This window comes from Saccostrea echinata, unplaced genomic scaffold (assembly GCF_033153115.1).
Source record: "Saccostrea echinata isolate AGI-Se365-2 ecotype Australia unplaced genomic scaffold, CSIRO_AGI_Sech_v1 ptg000008l, whole genome shotgun sequence".
Classification (NCBI taxonomy): Eukaryota; Metazoa; Mollusca; class Bivalvia; order Ostreida; family Ostreidae; genus Saccostrea; species Saccostrea echinata.
Window position 1 is genome coordinate 346,570 of NW_026889757.1, and position 20,777 is coordinate 367,346.

General features: G+C 33.5%; 1 protein-coding gene across 1 annotated transcript; it reads right to left on the reverse strand.

The window, feature by feature from the left end:
* Window positions 1-581: 581 nt before the first annotated feature.
* Window positions 582-17,867, reverse strand: LOC133181192 (annexin A7-like). The gene is made up of 5 exons (XM_061315730.1): window positions 17,784-17,867; window positions 9,276-9,297; window positions 3,447-3,706; window positions 1,266-1,341; window positions 582-883 (listed from the first exon to the last, which is right to left on the reverse strand). Exons 2-5 carry the CDS (start codon window positions 9,279-9,281, stop codon window positions 866-868), a joined length of 360 nt encoding a protein of 119 aa, XP_061171714.1. The 5' UTR covers window positions 9,282-9,297; window positions 17,784-17,867; the 3' UTR covers window positions 582-865.
* Window positions 17,868-20,777: the final 2,910 nt, after the last annotated feature.

The window sequence follows — 20,777 nt, forward strand, 5'->3', positions numbered from 1 at the left end:
CCACTCATCCAGAAAATGTAGATCAGATCCAACATCTGAAACAAGTCTGGTAGTGTGTATCCATAGATGCATCATCCATCCAAGTTTGGTTCACGTAGGGTTAATAGGTACTTAAGAATGGACTTGCTCCTAAACCAGTTTAACTGGGAAACGCCGACACCGGGAATATGGCATAAGCTCACCATGACTTTTTTGAGGCGAGCTAAAAATTAGGTGGAACATAACAATATGTCCCTGTGACATCATTCGAGTGGACATTATTGATTACAGGGAAAATAAGCTACACGACATATTTATGAGAAAAATATTGACCTTGGAGAACAACTGAACCTTTGTAGCTGTTGAAATATTAGATTCAAAACCAAAATCCTAATAAGGATGTAAAAATTAAAGGAAACTGAAAATATACTCAAAACATTCAATTATCTCCAACATATGATTAGTATTGGAGAAGTTCTTCAGAATACAAAATCTCCCGTGTTCTGTGCCTTAAAGAAGATACAAATGTATATGCTCTGACACTGAAGTCAGACTTTTTATAATTACAAAAACTCCTGTTAATCATAACAAAATTATATATGAAACATTAGACTTTTATATACATGTAGCATAATTAAACATGATTATTTATTACAGTCTTTCTGTGAAACAAAACAAAATGATTTGAAAATTTAACAAAATATTAGTGATTTACATCATATTGATCTACCGGAAGTTACAAACTAAGATATGATTAATATCTATGATTATAATTGTCAAGTGATATGGAGATCATAACTGTTCAATTTTTTTTCCTTGCAGTATGGATTATGTGCTTGGTCTTCGTGGCTGCCATGGATGCTCATTTTGAACAAAGCCTTTTCTCCTACTTCTCAAAGATACACTGAAAAGAAATTTGTTACAGATATTATTCCTTGCAATTTCCATACAATATAGACAACATTAATTATAAATTAAATAGAATCCAAAGAAATCAAAAATATCAATCACGTGGTATAAATCTAATTTAAAGTAGCGAGTTACACAAGTCATCTGATATTTGAGGAAATACACATATAAACAAAATCCCTGTCTAGTATTTCATCAGCTTGCCTTGAAATTTTCATTATATATCGTTTCTTTTTTAGATTTCAATCCTTGTGCTATAGATTTTCATGGCAAAAAGCTCAATTGAGGTGAGGCAGATAGGGATCTTTATTTTACAGCTTGATTGATTGACTTATCAATTACTTATTTACTAAGCCACTTTCAACTGCTGTCCTTACCAAACAAAGCCAAACAATAAGCCAGGGCCAGAAGAAGAGGCTTATCACCAAGTTCAAACAGATCTTGTCTGCAAACCTGAAATCAACAATTCAATATCACAAAATTATTATCTGTCTGCTTAAGTAAGGTATGGTGGCATATTTCTGTCCCCTACATGCAAGATAAGCTATGTAAACATGCAAGAAAAATATGTCAATATGCAAGATCATTATGTTGCAAGTTACCAATCTTTTTAGAGAACCTGATTTTAGTGTGGGTAAATTAACTTACTGACGCCAGTATCTGACATCATACATCCAAGATGCAACATATTTTTGTTGACATGCGATATAATTTTGTAGACATGCGAGTTATGTTGACATGCAATATAATTATATTGACATGCTACTTATTTATGTCAACATGTGAGTTAATTAAGTTGACATGCAACATATGTATGTTGACATGCGACCTATTTATGTCAACATGTGAGTTAATTAAGTAAACATGCAACATATTTATGTTGACATATTTATGTCAGCATGCGAGATAATTATGTTGATTTGCGACCTATTTATGTGAACATGAAAGGATAATAAGATGCATGCCAACATATAAACTAGCATGTCAATATTGTCTCGCATGTCGACATAAATTAAGTCGCATGTCAACATACCCCGGTAATCCTTGTTTGTCTACATAATTTTGCATCTTGGATGAATAATGTCAGATACTAGCATCAGTAAGTAAATTTATCAATATTAAAATCAGACTCTCTATACATACATACATAATTATCTTGCATATTGACATAATTTATCTTGCATGTGAGGGACAGAAATATACTATCATAGCAAGTAAATAATTTATTATAGCGATGTGTTCTATACATTCAAATACCCGATCCATCGAGTAAAATAAAACCATCTGCACTAAGGTAGTATAACACATATGGCGTTTTCTATATATAACAAAGACTGTCTATATCTTCTATATCTTATATGAAAAAGGAAATGTGTTAGTAGTTTGCACATAGATAAAAAAAACTCTTAAATATCAGTTTCCGACTTTCCTTAAGTGAAAGCAACGCTTTTGCAAACCACTAAGACAAACAATTCATAACAAATAATGTATTAATTGAAGTGAAGTACGTGTATGAATTAGTACAAAACTAGAAATGTCCAGGGTTATTAGTAATATGTAACATGAAAATTGTATATCTTGAATACATGCAGTTTCTTTAACACTGAAATAGATACACAATAAATAGTAAACTCATTCCCCGGAAATGTGAATCTTTATTATGTATAATTAGGAACTTAAAATTCATCGTAATAATAGGTAGTCTAATTAATAAAACACTGTCATCTTAAAAATGGTCTGCTATATTACAATGTAAATACTACATATATACATGCACCATTTGTGAATGTTTACTATACAGTAGATCTTCCCAGGAAGGATTTACAATGGGGGAAGGTTTATTATATGAAACCGGAAACAGTTTTTTAAATCACTTTTCAATAAAAAGCCCAATATCAACGATAAAACGCCTTAACATTACATTTTTTTGATCTATCATGTGATGATTTTTGTCCTGAATATGCTTTAAAAAAAAAATAAAGTCGGGGGGAAAGGGGGGTTCACTATCCCCAAAAGGATTGAGCCTTTTGCGCTCATTATACGACCCCTTCTTTTTAAATACCTGTTTTTAAACCATATGCGATATAACCCTCGCATAACTGGACTTTGACGAATAGTTTCAAGTAAGATGGGAGTGCTTTTCACAAGACAGTGCAAGTGTCCTCATAACAGGTTTTCATTGTTCTAAAAATTATTTTTTCACTCAGAGAAGAGAATTATGTTTTCCGTAAAATAGAGCAAAAACCTATTCATATGGGAAAAAAATGTTTTATAGTAATTGAAATTGTCAATTTAATTTACTTTGGTGTGTGCATGTATATTACAGATGAACATTTTCAGTAGTAATAAGATTTTAATTTTACAGCAAACAAACGAAATATTGAAGAAAATTTCGCTATACAGTTATATATTGATTATGTAGTAATATGTTTTCTTTCATATTTGTCCAGCCGTGGCATTTTATTCGCTTTTATGTCCCTGTTTTATTTTTAATGATCAAATTTCAATTTACAAAAGAACAGACGTAATACCATTTAACTTAGAAACACTAGATGTACCTTTCGGGCACTTGCTGTATTACAACAGGGGCCGGCGCTCCTCCCCCTACCACAACTGTCGTGCTGCTGTGATGGGAGTGTTGTGGGGGTGGGGCATATCCTTGCTGCGGTGGCGGGGCATATCCCTGTTGGGGTGGTGGATATCCTTGTGGTCCGGGGGCATATCCTTGTGGGGGTTGGCCGTAACCCTGTGGGGGTGGGCCATAACCCTGTTGAGGCGGAGGATAACCTTGAGATGGCTGATACGGAGGAGGTTTGTCCTAAAACAGAGAAAAATATTGTTCAAATTATGTCAGAGAGAGAGAGAGAGAGAGAGGTATGTTCATTTTATATTTGTCACACAACAAATCTTTCCTGCTTCTAAGAGCAAAAGTATAAATGTCATGTACAGATGGCTTTCTCTAGCCTGAAACAAGGGGAAAGCTGTCAATGTGGCAGCAAATCGGGTAGAGTACTGTATTCTCACTTAGAATATAAAAACTTTCTTGACTGAAAAATTATAAGAGGTGACTTCCCAACTAAATAACTAAATCAATGTACCCTATGAAGATATTTGGCATTAAAATGACTAAGTTCAACAACTTGTACATTAGTCATAAATTATCAAAAATCAAAAGTTCTTATCTTGAAAACTGTAGGTAGAGTTATCTGAACAAAATTAATAATGAACCCTTTGGCAGCCGCCCGCCCGCCATTTTCACTATTTCAATAATAGGAATTTTCCTATTAGTCATATTTTTTACAGATACATTGCTATCATGCCTATGCATGGCAACAGATTTGAGTGTCTGCATACGTACCGTAGTCAAATGTTCAATGTCTACGAGTAGTGAAACCTCTTTTTCAATCTCTTGGGAGGAGTTGTACAGATTTTAAAGGGCCTTGGAGACAGATTTGAGGTTTTAAAAATTCTTAAATTTTCGGTATAATATAATGACTTTATATGTTGCGCATTTCAGAGCGATATATTATAAAAACATGTTTAGAAACTTCTTTTATTTGAAAATTATTAAAACTACAAATTTCGGGACGCATTTGATTGACACACATCCTTAAATTGCACTTTCACGAAGTAAACTTTATGCTTAAGATTTAAGAAAAGTGGAAATTTTGTTGTGTATTAATGAAAAATATTAAAACTATAATCCCAAAAATTCAGAGTAGAAATATGAAAATGCAAAAACAACCACACTCGTGTTGTCAGTCCGTGGTCAGTGATGTGTGCAGAGTTAACAAACAATTGAACACACCCCTAAAACGTAAACATTCATTATGATAAGAAAAGAACTGCCCATGTTTACAAAAACAGTTGTTTAACGTAAAGTCATGAAGAATATCGTGGTCACTGAATTTTAAGAACTTTTCATTTAGGTTTGACTACACTGAAGTATTTTATGAAAATAAAAACAAAAATTTGAAATTGAAAACAAAACGGCAATGCAACTGTGTCCGAGCCCAGGGGTTTTTTTTTAGGGTCGGGGAAGGGGGGGGGGGCAAATAAGGCCCCTGAAATGCAGGTACATGTATTTTTCTCCCAATTTTTGCTTTAAAATTTTCAATGAAAAATCGTTAAGGCAGGGTATCCTTATCGTTCATAAATCTCCTTCACTGGCCCACAGATTAAAATTTTGCATCAAAAATGTTAAGTAAACCTATTTTTTTTCAAGTTGAAAGCCAAAAGGAGTCCAATTACTTGCTTGCTTTATGCACCGGTTTATAATTAGTCTTTTTCAGTATTTCTTTGTATGTTCAACGTTTTTCCAAATTTCAAGCAAATGTCGCTATTTTTTCCCAATTGGAAAGGCTCAGGCCTTTGAATTCAAGACCCCAAAAACCCCGAAGCCCCTTTAATGGTGACAGCTGAAGACACAGTAACCTTGAAATAGATTACTACTGCGTGGTAACGCTGAACACGACTCGTACAATGTATATAGGTGTACGCCATATTAGTTTTCCTATCTCCTATATCATCACTGTACACAATAACACTGATCCAAAGCAAACATATTAAAAAACCAAACACAAATTGCAAGATAAATAGAAATGGAACGTACTTTCAGTGCATATGTTTATCAAATGATTCATCGATATGAAATTAAGGTACATGTATAATGTCCCTCTGATAAGAAAGATAACTTTCGCAGGAAATTATTCCAAGCAATCCAATGAATTGTCTTACCAGAGTTTACTTATAAGGATCATTATGTAGTTAATTCAATCGGATCTGAACTATGATACAAATATTGATTTCTATTTTCTATTGCCAATATTTTATTAATTACTTAGTACACATGTACCTAAAACATTTATACTCCGCTCATTTAAACTGTTAATTTGAGACGTTTCTATCTCTTAACAGATAATTCTCTTAATTGTTACAGGAATTTTAGATGCAGAATTTTTATAATCAATTATTTATTTTTTTCTCTTAAAAATATTTTGAAGAAAGATAACTCCTGTAGATGGAATGATAGCTTTTGTAGATGGATGCATTTTTATTTTACAAGCACAGAAACAATGTGATGTTCTCACTGGCGGATTTAAGGGGGGGGGGCGCACGCCCCCCCTAAAATTGTCAAAGTATGATATGACTAATATCAATAATGCCATACTTTGGTATATAACAAACCAATACCGCTATTTTTGTGCCTGGTTTTACTCTTAAAATACACGAAAACCCAGGAGCTTCCGGGGGCTTCGCCCCCTGGGCCCCCTCTATTCAAAGTATGATATGACTAGTATTAATAATGAGAAACTTTGGTACATATAAACTAACCAATACCCCTATTATTGTGCCTGGTTTTACTCTTAAAATACACGAAAACCCAGGAGCTTCCGGGGGCTCCGCCCCCTGGGCCCCCACCAGGGCTTCGCCCTGGACCCACTGGGGGCCTTAAGGCGGCCCCCAGACCCCCTGCCTGAACAAAGTTATCCACGCCCCCCATAATCACAAATCCTGTATCCGCCCATGGTTCTGATTTAGAAAGCAACGCTTCATTATGTTTTCTAATATGAATTAAATTGGCATGACAGTAAATATTATTTTCATATATACCTCGTATTTTTGATTTTATGCTGAGATAGAAAATTATTGATCTTTCTATTCACCATATTAAAGTTTCTTCATATCACGATTAGACATAATATTCATTTCTGAAAAAGTAAGCAACGCTTCATATTTCAAACTATTTTCCATTTGAATCGAATGCTATTGTTGTTTATGAAAATCACTGTTTGAAATTTAAAAAAAATGGTGAAATTTAAAGCAGAGGGATATTTCACCTTAAGTGGTATGGTTGGCCTATTTATATTCAGATCGTGCTGACACCCGGGGTATTTGTCACGTGATGATGCCGATATCGATGATCTTTCTGCAGACTATGCTGCAAGGCAATGTGTTTAACAACTTTTATTTGATATTTATACTGTGAATATATTAACAGTCAATTTTAAACTCTGAAGCGTCTTACTTGCAAATAAAACTTTTATATTTTCTTTTAAATATAGACAAAAGGGGAAAATCATATAAATTAACTACATGTTAGAGCTAAATATCAATCTTTCCATGCTGAAACTGTATTACAGAAGATCCATTAAATAAAATTTTGGTGTAGCATACCACATTAATATGCTTCACAAGCATTTAACAACTGTGCTTCGATTTTATAATAAAACTTCGTCAGTTATTTAGGACCGACAAAGATCGATACGAAGACATTTAGGTACAGGTTACTGTAGTTTGCAATTACCCGAATAGGATAAAATCAGATTAACGAGGACGATTCATTCAATATATGTGTTATGTTTGACTAAGTATTTTATATATTACATGCAAGTCCAACGACATTGGCAAGATAAATATCTATACTTATAAATTAATAAATTTGCAAATAAACTCCGAAACGGCTGCACAAGAGTTCTTACTTACTCCTCTAAGAATAAACTAGATACAAGATGATGTCCGTAAACTATATTTAGATTTCACTCGCATAGTAAGTATCGTACATTAAATTAAAAGTCTACTTTCATTTTCTATATACAACCTTGAAATAGCAAAAACGTGAGTAGTCGCCCGCGTGGCGCAGTGGTTAGAGCGTCTGCTCTAGAGTTGCAAAGCAAGGAGTTGATCCTTACGTCGCGGGTTCGAATCCCACTGTGGGACGTGGAGACCGGTCCTTCGGATGAGACCGTATAAATCGAGGTCCCGTGTCGCAGTAGGTGCTGGCACGAAAAAGTCCCTCACTGCTCAATGGCCGTAAGTGCCAAGCATAGGACAAAATTTGCAGCTCTCCACCGGCAAGTGGTGGCGTCTCCATATGAGTGAAAAATTCTCGAGAGGGACGTTAAACAACATATAAACAAACAAACAAACAAAAACGTGAGTACAGTGGCGTTCCCGGTTGGCGGATCTAAGTTACTGGCAATTTTTAATGAAACTGCAATTTTTAATGAAACTGACAACAAGCAATCGTTTATTTATTTCATAAAAAGTCATCACTGAATTATTCAATCAAAACTTGATTCAAATGATATAAAAGAAATAAATTGTGATAACCGATTAAAAAGGGAAATGTGCAAATTATTTTCGTCATCACCGATCTCAATATTGACGGAAGCTTCTAGAACATCATAAAGCATCGAGCCCGATGTTAAAATGAAAAACGTTGCGTGAACATTTAAAAAAAGCCTTTATATGAATGGTCATTGAAATAATGGTAAACCATTGATAATACTATAAGTTGTGAATATATTTATATATCGAAAGACTATTACATATATGTAGTAGGTTTTCCTAATAAATTTACCGGTAAAATTTGTGTATAATCTCACTGTGAGCATCGTGGCATCGAACCCGAAGTACAATTTGTACTTCGTAATAGACTTGCTTACATGAAAATAGAAAATCATGAATAAGGTATTGTTCAAATACAATTAAAGCTGTAAAATTTTGTGCTTTAATCAATACATTTCAGTTTTTTTCTTCTGAATACACTCTTTTGTTTAAAATACTCGGCCTATTCATAGGGCGTTAAAAGCTAATTTTTACACAGGTACTTGGGTCTTTGTTTATAAAAATGTATGTACCTTATTTATATGTAAAAAAGTAAAGTACTGTAACATTATTTACATATCAATAAAGTACATACATATTTATAAACCAAGACACAAGTACCGGTTAACCCCCACCCCCCCCCCACCCCCCCCAAATCAATTTATCAGTAAGATGTACATATTCGCTGCTTTATCCTTGACGAAAATGAAATAAGAGCATCAGAAGTACAATATCAATAACATAGTATAACAGGTTTCACAATAAACGTCAATTAATGAAATTGTTATATTTCGAGTTTTTACAGAAAAGGGGGGATGTACATCTACTGCATGTGGGATTATTTTCCTGATATAAGCCTAGCTGTAGGCTGTCAGTAGAAACTACAATATATTTTCTGTCGGTAGTGGTATAAATTCAATTTCCCGAGCTTGCGCGGGATTTCATCTAGTTGTTATTATATAGATACTTCTTTATTTACTGGTCATTTGGTCAAAGATCTGATGTCAAATTAATTCTTCTTTTCTCGTTGCTTGTGACTTTTATTATTATATAAGGAGGCGGTGTTCGTATATACATACAAGTTTACTATACACAGTAACTACTGAGAAAATCTACAGATGTATTATTACTGACGAGTTTGCTTAGCCAAAAAATAAAGACCTAAAATCAACGAGAGAGAGAGAGAGAGAGAGAGAGAGAGAGAGAGAGAGAGAGAGAGAGACTACAATATGGTCATTCAATTTTCAGAAAATATTAATATGCGTTAAAGTACTTACAGACATATCTGTATGTAGCTATCTACAATGAAATAATTAAAAATCAATACATTTAATACATAAATAACCAGAGAATTGAGTTAAGTATCCTGTCGATAAGTCATTTTGGTATGTGCTTATATATACTTAATCACATGTGTATTTATACAAAAAAAAACATGTTTTGTTTGCTATAATCCATTATTCCATTATGCAAAATTTATTCAAGAATGCAAACTGAATTGCAGTGATCCGAATAAAATACGATGGCCGATATCGGCCTGTGTAAAATAAAATTACATGGCTTATACTTTTTTTTAATACAAAAAAAAAAAAATGTAATAGAAATAAAAATGAAAAAATAAAAATAAAAACAACAAAAAAAGTTACCCTTTCACAAAATAGAAAAAAAAGAATAAAATGTACATAAACATTTCTTCAGCATATTGTACATTTACACACAATAAAATGCAATCCCAGTAAATAAAAGAGTTTGTCACTGTAATATATAATTAAGGAATGAGGCTTACTTTGCCTATGTTATACATGTACGATATAACATAACTTGGGGCAGTTTACGCTTTATAAACCGCGAAGCCAATGAAATTGCATGTTACTATTAAAATTAAATTATTTGTACCTGTACGAGGATTGTCCGGTAAAATCGTGGACAAGTAGTCTAGAGCTAAAAATAATCAACACTGCGTTCTAGAATTTTTCCTTCTCTTTAATACACTTTTCAACAATATACATAGCAAATTTCAAAGAGTTATATATGCTCAAATAAACAAAATATGGGATTTTATGTTGTGTGGTATCTCCTTACGGCGCACGGATGATAAAATCAAAATGTCTAAAGTAACGTCACGTTTCATCTTTGCTTAAAATGGTTGGATAAACCCCACTTAAATTCCGGGAATTTTACCCACACACTCGAGTTCCCCTTTATTCCTCCATAAACAATCGAGGGACCAGTCTCGCACACATATGGAACCTTATGAAAACTTGTATTAGTAGGTTTTGGAAGGTACTCTCACTTTCACTAAACTAAATAGGCAGTCTTCCTTCTACGGTCTGCAATGATAGCGTCTTTCGTTATTGCAAATAGCTGATTGTTTGTATGTTTTGATCTACCGGGAGATTCGATCAAAAAAGTTTCCGCTTAAAAAAACGCCCATTCGACTTGTAATGTATTAGTGATATTTTTATATTTTGTCATCTTTTGTTATTATTTAAAGTCTCTTAAGGCGTCATTACTCAATCAACATATAGCTGAACTGCTATTCGGTGCGCCGTAACGTCATCAAACGTCGCCATTTTTCGTGGGTTTTTCGTGTGTTGCGTTTAACATTTTCCCATTTCAAAGTCTTGGAAAACTGCTAAAAGTTAAGCAATTTCCTTGAAATTTTCCGAACGACGATATAATAGATAGTGAATTAAAAATATGATAATTTCTACCCTCATCTTATCTATTTAATATTCCCTGATAACACCCTGATTTTTTGGTCGTGCGCCATAGGAGCATAGATTACCCTATGCACATGCAAGTATAATTAAATCCTTATTTTTCCCTAAAATTATTTTTTAAAAAAAATAGTAAGATGTTTTTAAATATGATAAATAAACACTTGCTGAAAATTTCAGCTCAGTGCGTGCATTATTTTTTCGATAAAAACGCGATGTCCACGATTTTACCGGACAATCCTCGTACAATTATTATTCTTTTTCCCTTTTTTCCAAACATAACTTAATTCAGTTTTTACTGTTAAAAAATGTTCCTTTAAAAGCTGCCCTCCCCCGATCTTTTAATTGCAGTATAGTTGAATCATGGTAATGTATTAATAGAATTGGTTCTGAAAATTTTTGAACCTATCAAAGATTGATCAAATAATTATTAAACTGAACATTTTCCGATATACCAGTAAAAAATGTCACAGTTGAAGTAATATGTTTATTGAATATATTATCAAAACCACAGACTTTGTCATTTTTAAGCTTTTTAACACAGTCCAGTATTTCTTCATCGCTAATAGCACAATTAAGGAGATCATATGAAAAATTGTTAGAAAAATTCGCTAATTCTGTTGATCATCTATATTACCTGGATCAACATAACAATTTTTATCTTCATTCACATCTTTTAAATACATGTCAGTAATCTACAGCACATTTCTTTCTTTCTTTTTTTTTAACTGATGCATTCAGAATTTTCCAGTAATCTTTGGGGTTTGTAGATTTTTTTTGATTTTTTTTTATTTTTTATTTATTTATTTTTTTTTCAATTTGCTCTTTGCTATTTTTAATATTATCCATTGTATATCTTATCCATTGTTTTCTTGTATTTCTTACCCATATCATTCAAAGAGGATGGGTGAACATGTCGAGCGAAAAGCCTATAGTGTGACAAACATGAAGATGAAAAAATGAATCTCAATTATATCAAAATTTTCCTTGATATTTCATCTAACATTAAAATATTCTTTATGTTAAATCTCTACAATTTACAAAAATCTCTCAAAGATTGAAATTATTTGCCCATGAAATATTATACACACACTAAAGAGGGCAAAAAAAGTCATTTTCTCATACTAAAACACTATTTTTCGATATGAGTGGGTCTTCGCTCCATTTTTTGAAAGTTAATCCTCAAAGTTTGCATAAAAATATACATTTTTTGATTACCAAAAATATGGAGCAAAGACATACTATACCTTAAAAATATACTTATAAGACATAACATTCGCAGCTTTTCGAGAAATACTTGAAGTCCATTAAGTCAAGGGTCATATCACAAACCTCGTAGCTGACGATATCAATAGGTCCCATCCTATCGGTCGCCCTAACCCCAATAATCAAAATCTAAGACAAATAATTTGTCGCTTTCGCAACTGGAAAATCAAAAACAAAATCTTTAGTGCCAAGAAAAATCTAAAGGAAAATCCACAAAACCCGAGCAAAATTTTCATTACGGAAGACTTAACTAAGTACAGACAATTTGTGGTCAAAAAAATTATAGAAGCAAAAAAAGCAAAAAAACTGGATAGTTTCTGGACATACGACGGTAGAATATTTGTAAAAACCGAAAGGGATGGAGACAGAGTTCAAATCACCTCGGTGGATGACCTCTACGAACTAATCGGTTAGATATATCAAGCACCTGCCTATATATTTATGTCACATGTAAAATACAGAATCAACATTTTTAATATTATGGAAATGCTCAAAACATATTAATTTAAAAATTTCCATACTCTCCAATACCAGTGTATTGTTTTGCTCTCTGAACAATGTTGTTAGACACGCTTTGTTTATTTACATACATAGTCAGTCTTGTATATATGTTTGTTATGACTGACTTACAAGTACTTGTTCTTGTAACAAGCCCTAGTTCATTTTTCTCTGTTTACAATCTGTTTTTTATTTTGATTACATCTACAATGGGTTTCAGTTTTTCTAGACAATATCAATATTTATATGTTTGCAAGCTACAACGTTGCTGTTTTTTGCGGCTTTATTTTATTTTCCTTCAACCCAAAACACTAGTTATTACCGATCATGGGTAATACTCTTGATCAACATCGAGCCGCAATTGGAATTTTTTACCTCCGAAATAGATGCACAATCAAATCCATGACTTATTGTTTTTTTCAGATTTATACATTTATTCTCCTTGTTGTTAAAAGTGTACCAATGTTGTAAACAAAAATTCAAAGTTTGCATGAAATACGCAGTATATTTTCAGCATGTCAATTTTCTTTTTCAACTTATAAGCATTTTACTACTGTTGTCTGGGGATATTGAATCAAACCCTGGGCCTACAAATAACATAGTCCGTACTTTAGATATTTTTCATATAAACATAAGAAGTATAAGAAACAAAATTGAAAATTTAATATCATTTGTCAGTGATTATCACATTTTGTGTTTTACAGAAACACATTTAGATGCAAATATTGACGACAACGCTATTTCAATTGAGGGGTTTTCTAAAATTTTTCGCAAAGATCGAAACTCATATGGGGGCGGTACACTTATTTATGTATCCGATTCACTTAGAGCTTTAAGACGTGCTGACCTTGAACCTTTGAACACTGAATGTATATGGATAGAAGTAAGCGATCCTACAAGTAATATTTACCTTTGCTGTCTGTATCGGCCTCCGAATTCTGACAAATCCTTTTGGAAAAACATAATGTGGTCCATTGAAAAAGTTTCTGATATATCCAACAAAATAATAATCCTTGGAGACTTAAATGTAGATTTTTTAGATATCCCACACACTCACATAGTTAACGAAATTTTGTCCCAACATAGCCTTTGTAATATCATCAACGAAGCAACGAGAGTCACGAGTAGTTCGAGCACGCTTATTGACCCAATTCTAGTTAGCTCAGACATCAGAGTGCTTCACTCCGGAACTGTTCAGGTTGATAATTTTATAAGTGATCATAAAGGAACCTATGTTTATGTTAAGTCAGATGTTATTCAAAATCAATCATACGAAAGAAAAGTTTGGTTATATAAACATGCAGATATGGATAAATTGAATTCTCTTATTGAAAATACTGACTGGAACACACTTATTAGTGAAGCACCGGATATAGATCAAGCAACAAATAATTTTACATCAACATTTTTGAATATTGTGAAGGAATGTATTCCTGAAAAATCGGTTGTAATTCGTCCAAAAGACAAACCTTGGTTTGATTCGGCTTTGCGCAAAACACATAGAACTAAAAAAAGATTATTTAATAGGGCTCAAAGGACAAAAAGAAACTCTGACTGGGAAAAATATAAAAAATGTAGGAACAATTTTAACAATATGAAAAAAATTGCGATCGAAAATTATTATAATATTATAGAACACCACATTACAGATGCAAGTAAAAATAATTCGAAACTGTACTGGAAATTATTGAGAGATATATTTAAAGTTAAATCAACTACAGACATTCCCCCTCTACAGTATACTTCTATTAATGGTGATGCATCTATTGCTTTTTCAAATGAAGAGAAAATAGATGTTTTAAATGATTATTTTGCTTCTATTACTTGTATTGACGATAGCGACGCTGTGTTACCGGATTTTTTTTCTGCTTGCAATAGCACATTTGAGACCATCTGTATTTGTGAACAAGAAATCATAGATATTATTTCAATTCTACCTGTAAATAAAGCAATAGGCCCAGACAATATTAGTCACAAGATGTTGAAATCCACAATGTATACTATTGTAAAACCGTTATGTTTATTGTTTAACAGGTCATTAGTTGATTGTATTTTTCCTTGTAAATGGAAAGTTGCTAATGTTCTCCCTTTATTTAAGAAAGATGATCCTTCTATTATGTCTAATTATAGACCTGTGTCATTGCTAAGTTGTATTGGTAAAGTAATGGAACGAATCATATTTAAACACTTGTATAATCACTTTCATGATAACAAACTTTTTTATAAATACCAAGCTGGATTTCTACCAGGTCACTCCACTGTATATCAATTAATTGAAACATATGATACTATTGTTAAAGCTATTGACAACGGTGAACATTGTTGCATGATATTTTGTGATCTTTCTAAAGCTTTTGATCGTGTATGGCATAAGGGTCTCTTGTTTAAACTCAAAACTCAGAACTTATGGTATAGAAGGAAATTTGTTTCAATGGTTAAAGAGTTACATAGAGGGTAGATCACAACGAGTTTTATACAGAAACTTATTATCTGACAAAAAACCTTTATATGCGGGTGTCCCTCAAGGCTCAGTGTTAGGACCTCTATTATTTCTTATATATGTAAATGATGTTGCCGAAGAAATGACAAGTTTTTGTAGACTATTTGCAGATGATAACTCCCTTCAGCAGTCATCTAAAAATGTCAATACTATCGAAAACAAACTGAATTATGATCTTAACAAGCTAGAAATTTGGTCGAAAAAATGGCTTCTTAAATTTAACTCTTCTAAAACTAAAGCAATATTTTTCAACTTGAGAGGAAGTGTTAATTATCCTAAACTCTTCTTCCAGCAAAATCAGCTAGAATTTGTCTCTTCGCATAAACATGATCTTAGTTGGTCTACACATATTGATACTATTCTAACTAATGCGTATAAAAAATTGGGCTTATTAAAAAAACTTAAATTTGTAGTAAATCGGAAAACTCTTTCACTCATGTACACAACCTTTATTAGGCCACAATTAGAATATGCTTCACTGGTGTGGGGTGGGTGTAATGTAGGTGATAGCGAAAAATTAGAAAAATTACAATTATGTGCTGCTAGAATTGTCACAGGCTTAACTCTGTTAGCTTCTAAAGATGCACTTTACTTTGAAACTGGATGGGAACCATTACATGAAAGAAGGAAAAATACTAGATTAACTACAATGTACAAAATTTATAATAATCAAGTTCCTGAGTATCTGACTGATATAATCCCAAATTTGCGTTGTAATTCATCAAGTTACAGTACGAGAAATTCACATAACTATAACATACCCAAATGCAGATTACAAACCTACAAGTCAACTTTCATTCCCCTTGTTATTGATGAATGGAACTCATTACCTCTTGTTGTAAGAAATTCTTCCTCATTATCTATTTTTAAAAAGTCTATTTCTTATAATAAAACTATGCCACCCTCTTACTTCAGTTACGGAAATCGACGCTTAAATATATTACATACAAGGCTTCGACACAACTGTGTACTTAATAGCGATCTTTTTCGATGTAATATAATCTCGAGTCCCTTATGTTCCTGTGGAAGAGTAGAGGACACCCATCATTATTTCTTCTCGTGCAAAAAATATACAGAAGCCAGAAAAGAATTTTTCGATAAATTTCTGCGAATGGGAAAATTACATACTGTCGATACTCATACATTACTCTGGGGAGATGAAAAGTTAAACAATGTTGAAAATGAATACTTATTTTCTATTGTACAAACATTTATTAAAAAGTCAGGTCGTTTTGGTTGATGCAATAATTACTTCTTGCAAATTCTATACAGCTTGTATATTGTATAATGTTTCTCTGATTATTATGCTTTTCTGTGTTTTATTCATTTTAAGCTGAAACCCATATATGTAAATATGTTTTGGTATAATTCATATGTAGGGAGAGGGCGTATTAAGTTTTAAGAACTTTTGCCCAATCCCAGTTGTAAAGTTTATAGACAATAAAATATGTTCAAACCACAAACCTGATTTAAATGCCACTATTCATCAGGACATGTGTAGTCTAGTGGTTAGCGTGCTAGTCTCGAGAGAAAATGATACTTAGGGTTTTAATTGCTATGGTTCGAACCCCTCAAATACCACATTAATAAAAGAATAAATTTTACCGAGAAAATTTTCCTCAGAAAAGTTTTGTTTATCATAGTTTCGTTAACTTCAATAATGAGAACTTTACTCTAAATACTAAATTCACAAACTGAACATGATTTTTATTTATCTGAAGCTATAGGCTTTCTGCACGCTATGTTCACTCACCTCCTTACACTTATTTTCGGTCGAGTTATGTCGATTATACTTGTACATATGTGTTTAGCGAGATGAAAATTTTTTTTTGCATTTTTACAGTTCTAATTAAAAGAGAATTTGTTACAATTACTATCAATCCCAACCATTCTATCTTTATGAAATCAAAATGTTTCTTTCGCCAAACTGAAAAAAACATCACAAATATCGCGTGTTATGGTGATATTTTCATGGATATTGTCATGCACAAGCCTGCTTTCAATGTCACACATCCTGTTTCGATATCATTTCAAGGAATCACTATCGTGTTATCAGAAAACAGGCATCAGACGACAGACGCGCTTTAGCGCGACTTATCCCCTTTACATCAATACATAATTAAACCCGTAGCAATTTTTTTTAGCCTCCTCCCCCCCCCCCCCCCAGAAAACCAAAATCATAATAAATAAATTGTATACCCAAACTAAAAATTCTTATCATTTCGTGTGTGTATTGGGGGTGGGGGTTAGGATCTTTCTCTTAATTTTCGGGGGTTTTGAACTGGGTCAACCCCCGACCCAACACCCTTTTCTGTACTACGGGCCTGTAAATACATTTATAGTTTCATGTAAAAGTATACAAAAACGTAAAGGGGACACATAGCGCGTCTCGCCCCTGTGATCAGTGTAACATAATTTTTATAGTCCGTCCAAGAATTTCTCATATTTGCAATTGTGTATCCACTATTTAACGCCTACGTACCTTACTTTAATGCTACACTAGTCCTCTTCCCTTCAAAACTAGCTCAGCCTACCTGATTAAAACAAAATACCTACCTTCTTAAATTGATTCACGTGTTACAGATAGAGCAAAATTGAAAAGTGAGATAATGTACGCTACTTTTTGCCCTGCATGTCTTTATAATATTATGTAATACAGCTCAGATAACGACCGGATACACACAGCCACCGATTTTCTGAATGCAATTAAAATACAACTATTTATCTGTACTCTTCATCAAGGTGCATGTGACCTGGCACCACAAACTCAACAAATAGTACATTCTATATCGTGAACTTACCTAGACGGTATATAACAGTAATTTTAATATCCTTTCTCTTTGTTTAAGTCATAAACTGTTGTCATGTTCACGTGATTTGTTAATAGGGCTTACTCTGAACTATGGAAGCCCATTGAAATGTCAAATGTCGAACCTGCTGGGACATTTCCGCAAATTTTTCTGGTTAGATTCGAGATACTATATTTAATTGTTTACATGTTCTATAAGAATTACAGTATGTATAACTTTAACTATTGTAGTCATTACAATCGATAGCATTAGAAAGTTCAGTCCAGGAAATTATATGTTGCCGTCATATTCATGCAGTCAATGAATGTTTAAAATTTACTTTCAGATAAATTAGTTAAATCTTTTAATGTTCGTGGAGTAACATTGTTAACCTCTGTAAGATGACGCCCTCCAGCGAGATAGAACTTAGCAACAGTCAACATTGCTTGTCGGCGGAGGAAATTACATGTTTATAAATACTGCATGTCACCACAAGAAAACCATTGCCAACCGAGGCGCAGCCTGTGCAGAATTTATGCGCGCAGGGTTCCCTGTGACATGTATACGTATTTGCATATAATCTCTCTCTCTCTCTCAATCTATCTCTCTCTCTATCTAACTATCTGCCTTTGTAAGATGACGCCCTCCAGCGAGATTAAAATATTTATACAAGTTCATTTTCATGAGTAGTGATAAACGGTAAACTACCGATAACCAAGTGTTCAATTGGTGTGAAATAAGGCTGTTACCTATCACCTTCATTGTTTGCCATTTTTAGGTCACCTGAGTCACTCAGTTGACCTATTGCTATCCGTTTTCGTCCGTTGTCGTCAGTCGTCCGTCGTGTGTTAACATTTGAATATTTTCAGCTTCTTCTCTGAAACCGCTGAACCAATTTTAGCATATTGCATCTATGGGTGAAGGGAAACAAACTTTGTGAATTTCATGGTCCCTGCCCCCCTGGGGCCTGAGGGGTGGGGCAAAAACCATTTGATAATCTTCTCCTCTGCTCCTGGGTATTTAGCAAATGAACTTAGTGCATAGTTATGACGAGGAAGAGTGCTTCTTCCAAAATTGTGAATTTCATGGCCCATGGGTCAGGGGTTCTGGTGTTAGGGCGGGGCTCTAATGATTATATTGTGAAAATGCATAAATTCTTTGAAAATCTTCTCCTCTGCTCCTGGGTATTTAGCAAATGAACTAAGTACATAGTTATGATGAGGAAGAGTGCCTCTTCCGAAATTGTGAATTTCATGGCCCTTGGGTCAGGGTTTCTGGTGTTAGGGCGGGGCTCTAATGATTATATAGTGAAAATGCATTAATTATTTCATTTATTTGAAAATCTTCTCTGCTCCTGGGTATTAAGCAAATTAACTAAGTACATAGTTATGATGAGGAAGAGTGCCTCTTTCAAAATTGTGAATTTCATGGCCCTTGAGTCATGGGTTCTCGCCCCGCCGTCACCAACATCCCTCAACTCAATACTCAGCCTCAACTCTGAGGTTTTCCCTCAAATATCTCACTTCACCCTCAAGTCACCGTCACCAAAAAAAAAAAAAAAAAATGAGGGATAATCTTGAGGAAATCCTCAAATATTTAAGGAGAGCTTCGTGGCAACCTTAAAGTCTTCCTCAAGCAAATTCAACATGGCAGATAGACATTGCAGGTGACGTAGGTTTCAGAGATACCGGAATCGACCGTCAAAAAGGGTGATAGGCCTACGAGACCGTCTGAACCCCTTAGAAGCCTACACGGACGATGAACTTTTCGAGCGTTATAGATTTCGACAGGCATCAGTCGTGTATTTACTGGACTTGATAGGTGGGACTTTGACGGAGAGCACATAAAAACAATGCCTTACCCCCGCTATTGCAGCTTTTTGTATGTCTCAGGTTCTTTGCGACAGGCGCCTACCACAAACTTATAGGTGATAGCATGAATGTGTCCGAGTCCACCGTCGGCAGATGCTGCAGATCGGTCACAAAATGCCTTACTTAGAGTTCGACAACAGTTCAATTTTTTTCCCAGAGACGAACAAGCACGGAAAACTAAGCAAGAGTTCATCAAAATAGCCGGTATGTTGTCTGTCGTGTTGTTTTCTTTTCTATTTTCTCTTTCAAAATTTAGGAAGGATAACTCGTTCTTCGATTTGGGCAATTTATATTCCGGGCATGTGCAGGCACGGGTTGGGGGAAGTTGTTGATCAATTTGCAGATAAAATTAGTTGAGTTGAATATTTTCAGCATTTAAAGAAGAAAAAAAATAGTTTATTATATACGTGAAATTTTTTCAGTTATGAACTTGTGGTTTTCTTTTAGTTGGAGGAGGAAGCTGTATTGTATACTGAATATAAATTAAAATCATACAGATTCACTTTTAGCCATTATTAAATTTATTTCTTTTCTGTTTTATCGAATAAATCCTATATAACTTTTCTGGAGCTCGCATCATACTGTTCACTGGAATCCATCTTTATTTACCGGTAAAATTTCGTTTTTTCTTTAAAAAAAAAAAAAAAAAAAAAAAAAAAAAAAAAAAAAAAAAAAAAAAAAAAAAAACAGAGAAACAAACAAAAACAAAATTTAAAAAATCAAAACAAAATATATTAGTGAATCAAAAACATTCATGAAGAATGAATTAATTGTGCTAATTATTCAGTAAATTCGTTAACTAAAGCCCCCCACCCAAAGTTTGCGCGTTAAGATTACCCCCCCCCCCACACACACACACACACACACCCACCCACCCACACACTGCGCATTAAGGGTGTCATATTTATTTCTGTACTTTGTGACTGATAACTTATCACGATCTGAAATTTCTACTTTGCAAAATATTTACATATATCGTTTTTCTTCAAAGCCCATGCAGATTTTTTATTCTTAATACACATTTTAAATTTCAAAGTCGTGTTTTTATTTTTTACATACATTGTAAGACTCTTCATTTTTAAATGTAACTTGAAATATTACAAATGTATAACAAATTCACACAGGATTCCCGAAC

Coding starts and splice junctions, on each gene's coding strand:
- LOC133181192 (XM_061315730.1), bottom strand. Junction 1,342..3,446: donor ATACAGCAAGTGCCCGAAAG/GTACATCTAGTG, acceptor TGTTGATTTCAG/GTTTGCAGACAAGATCTGTT.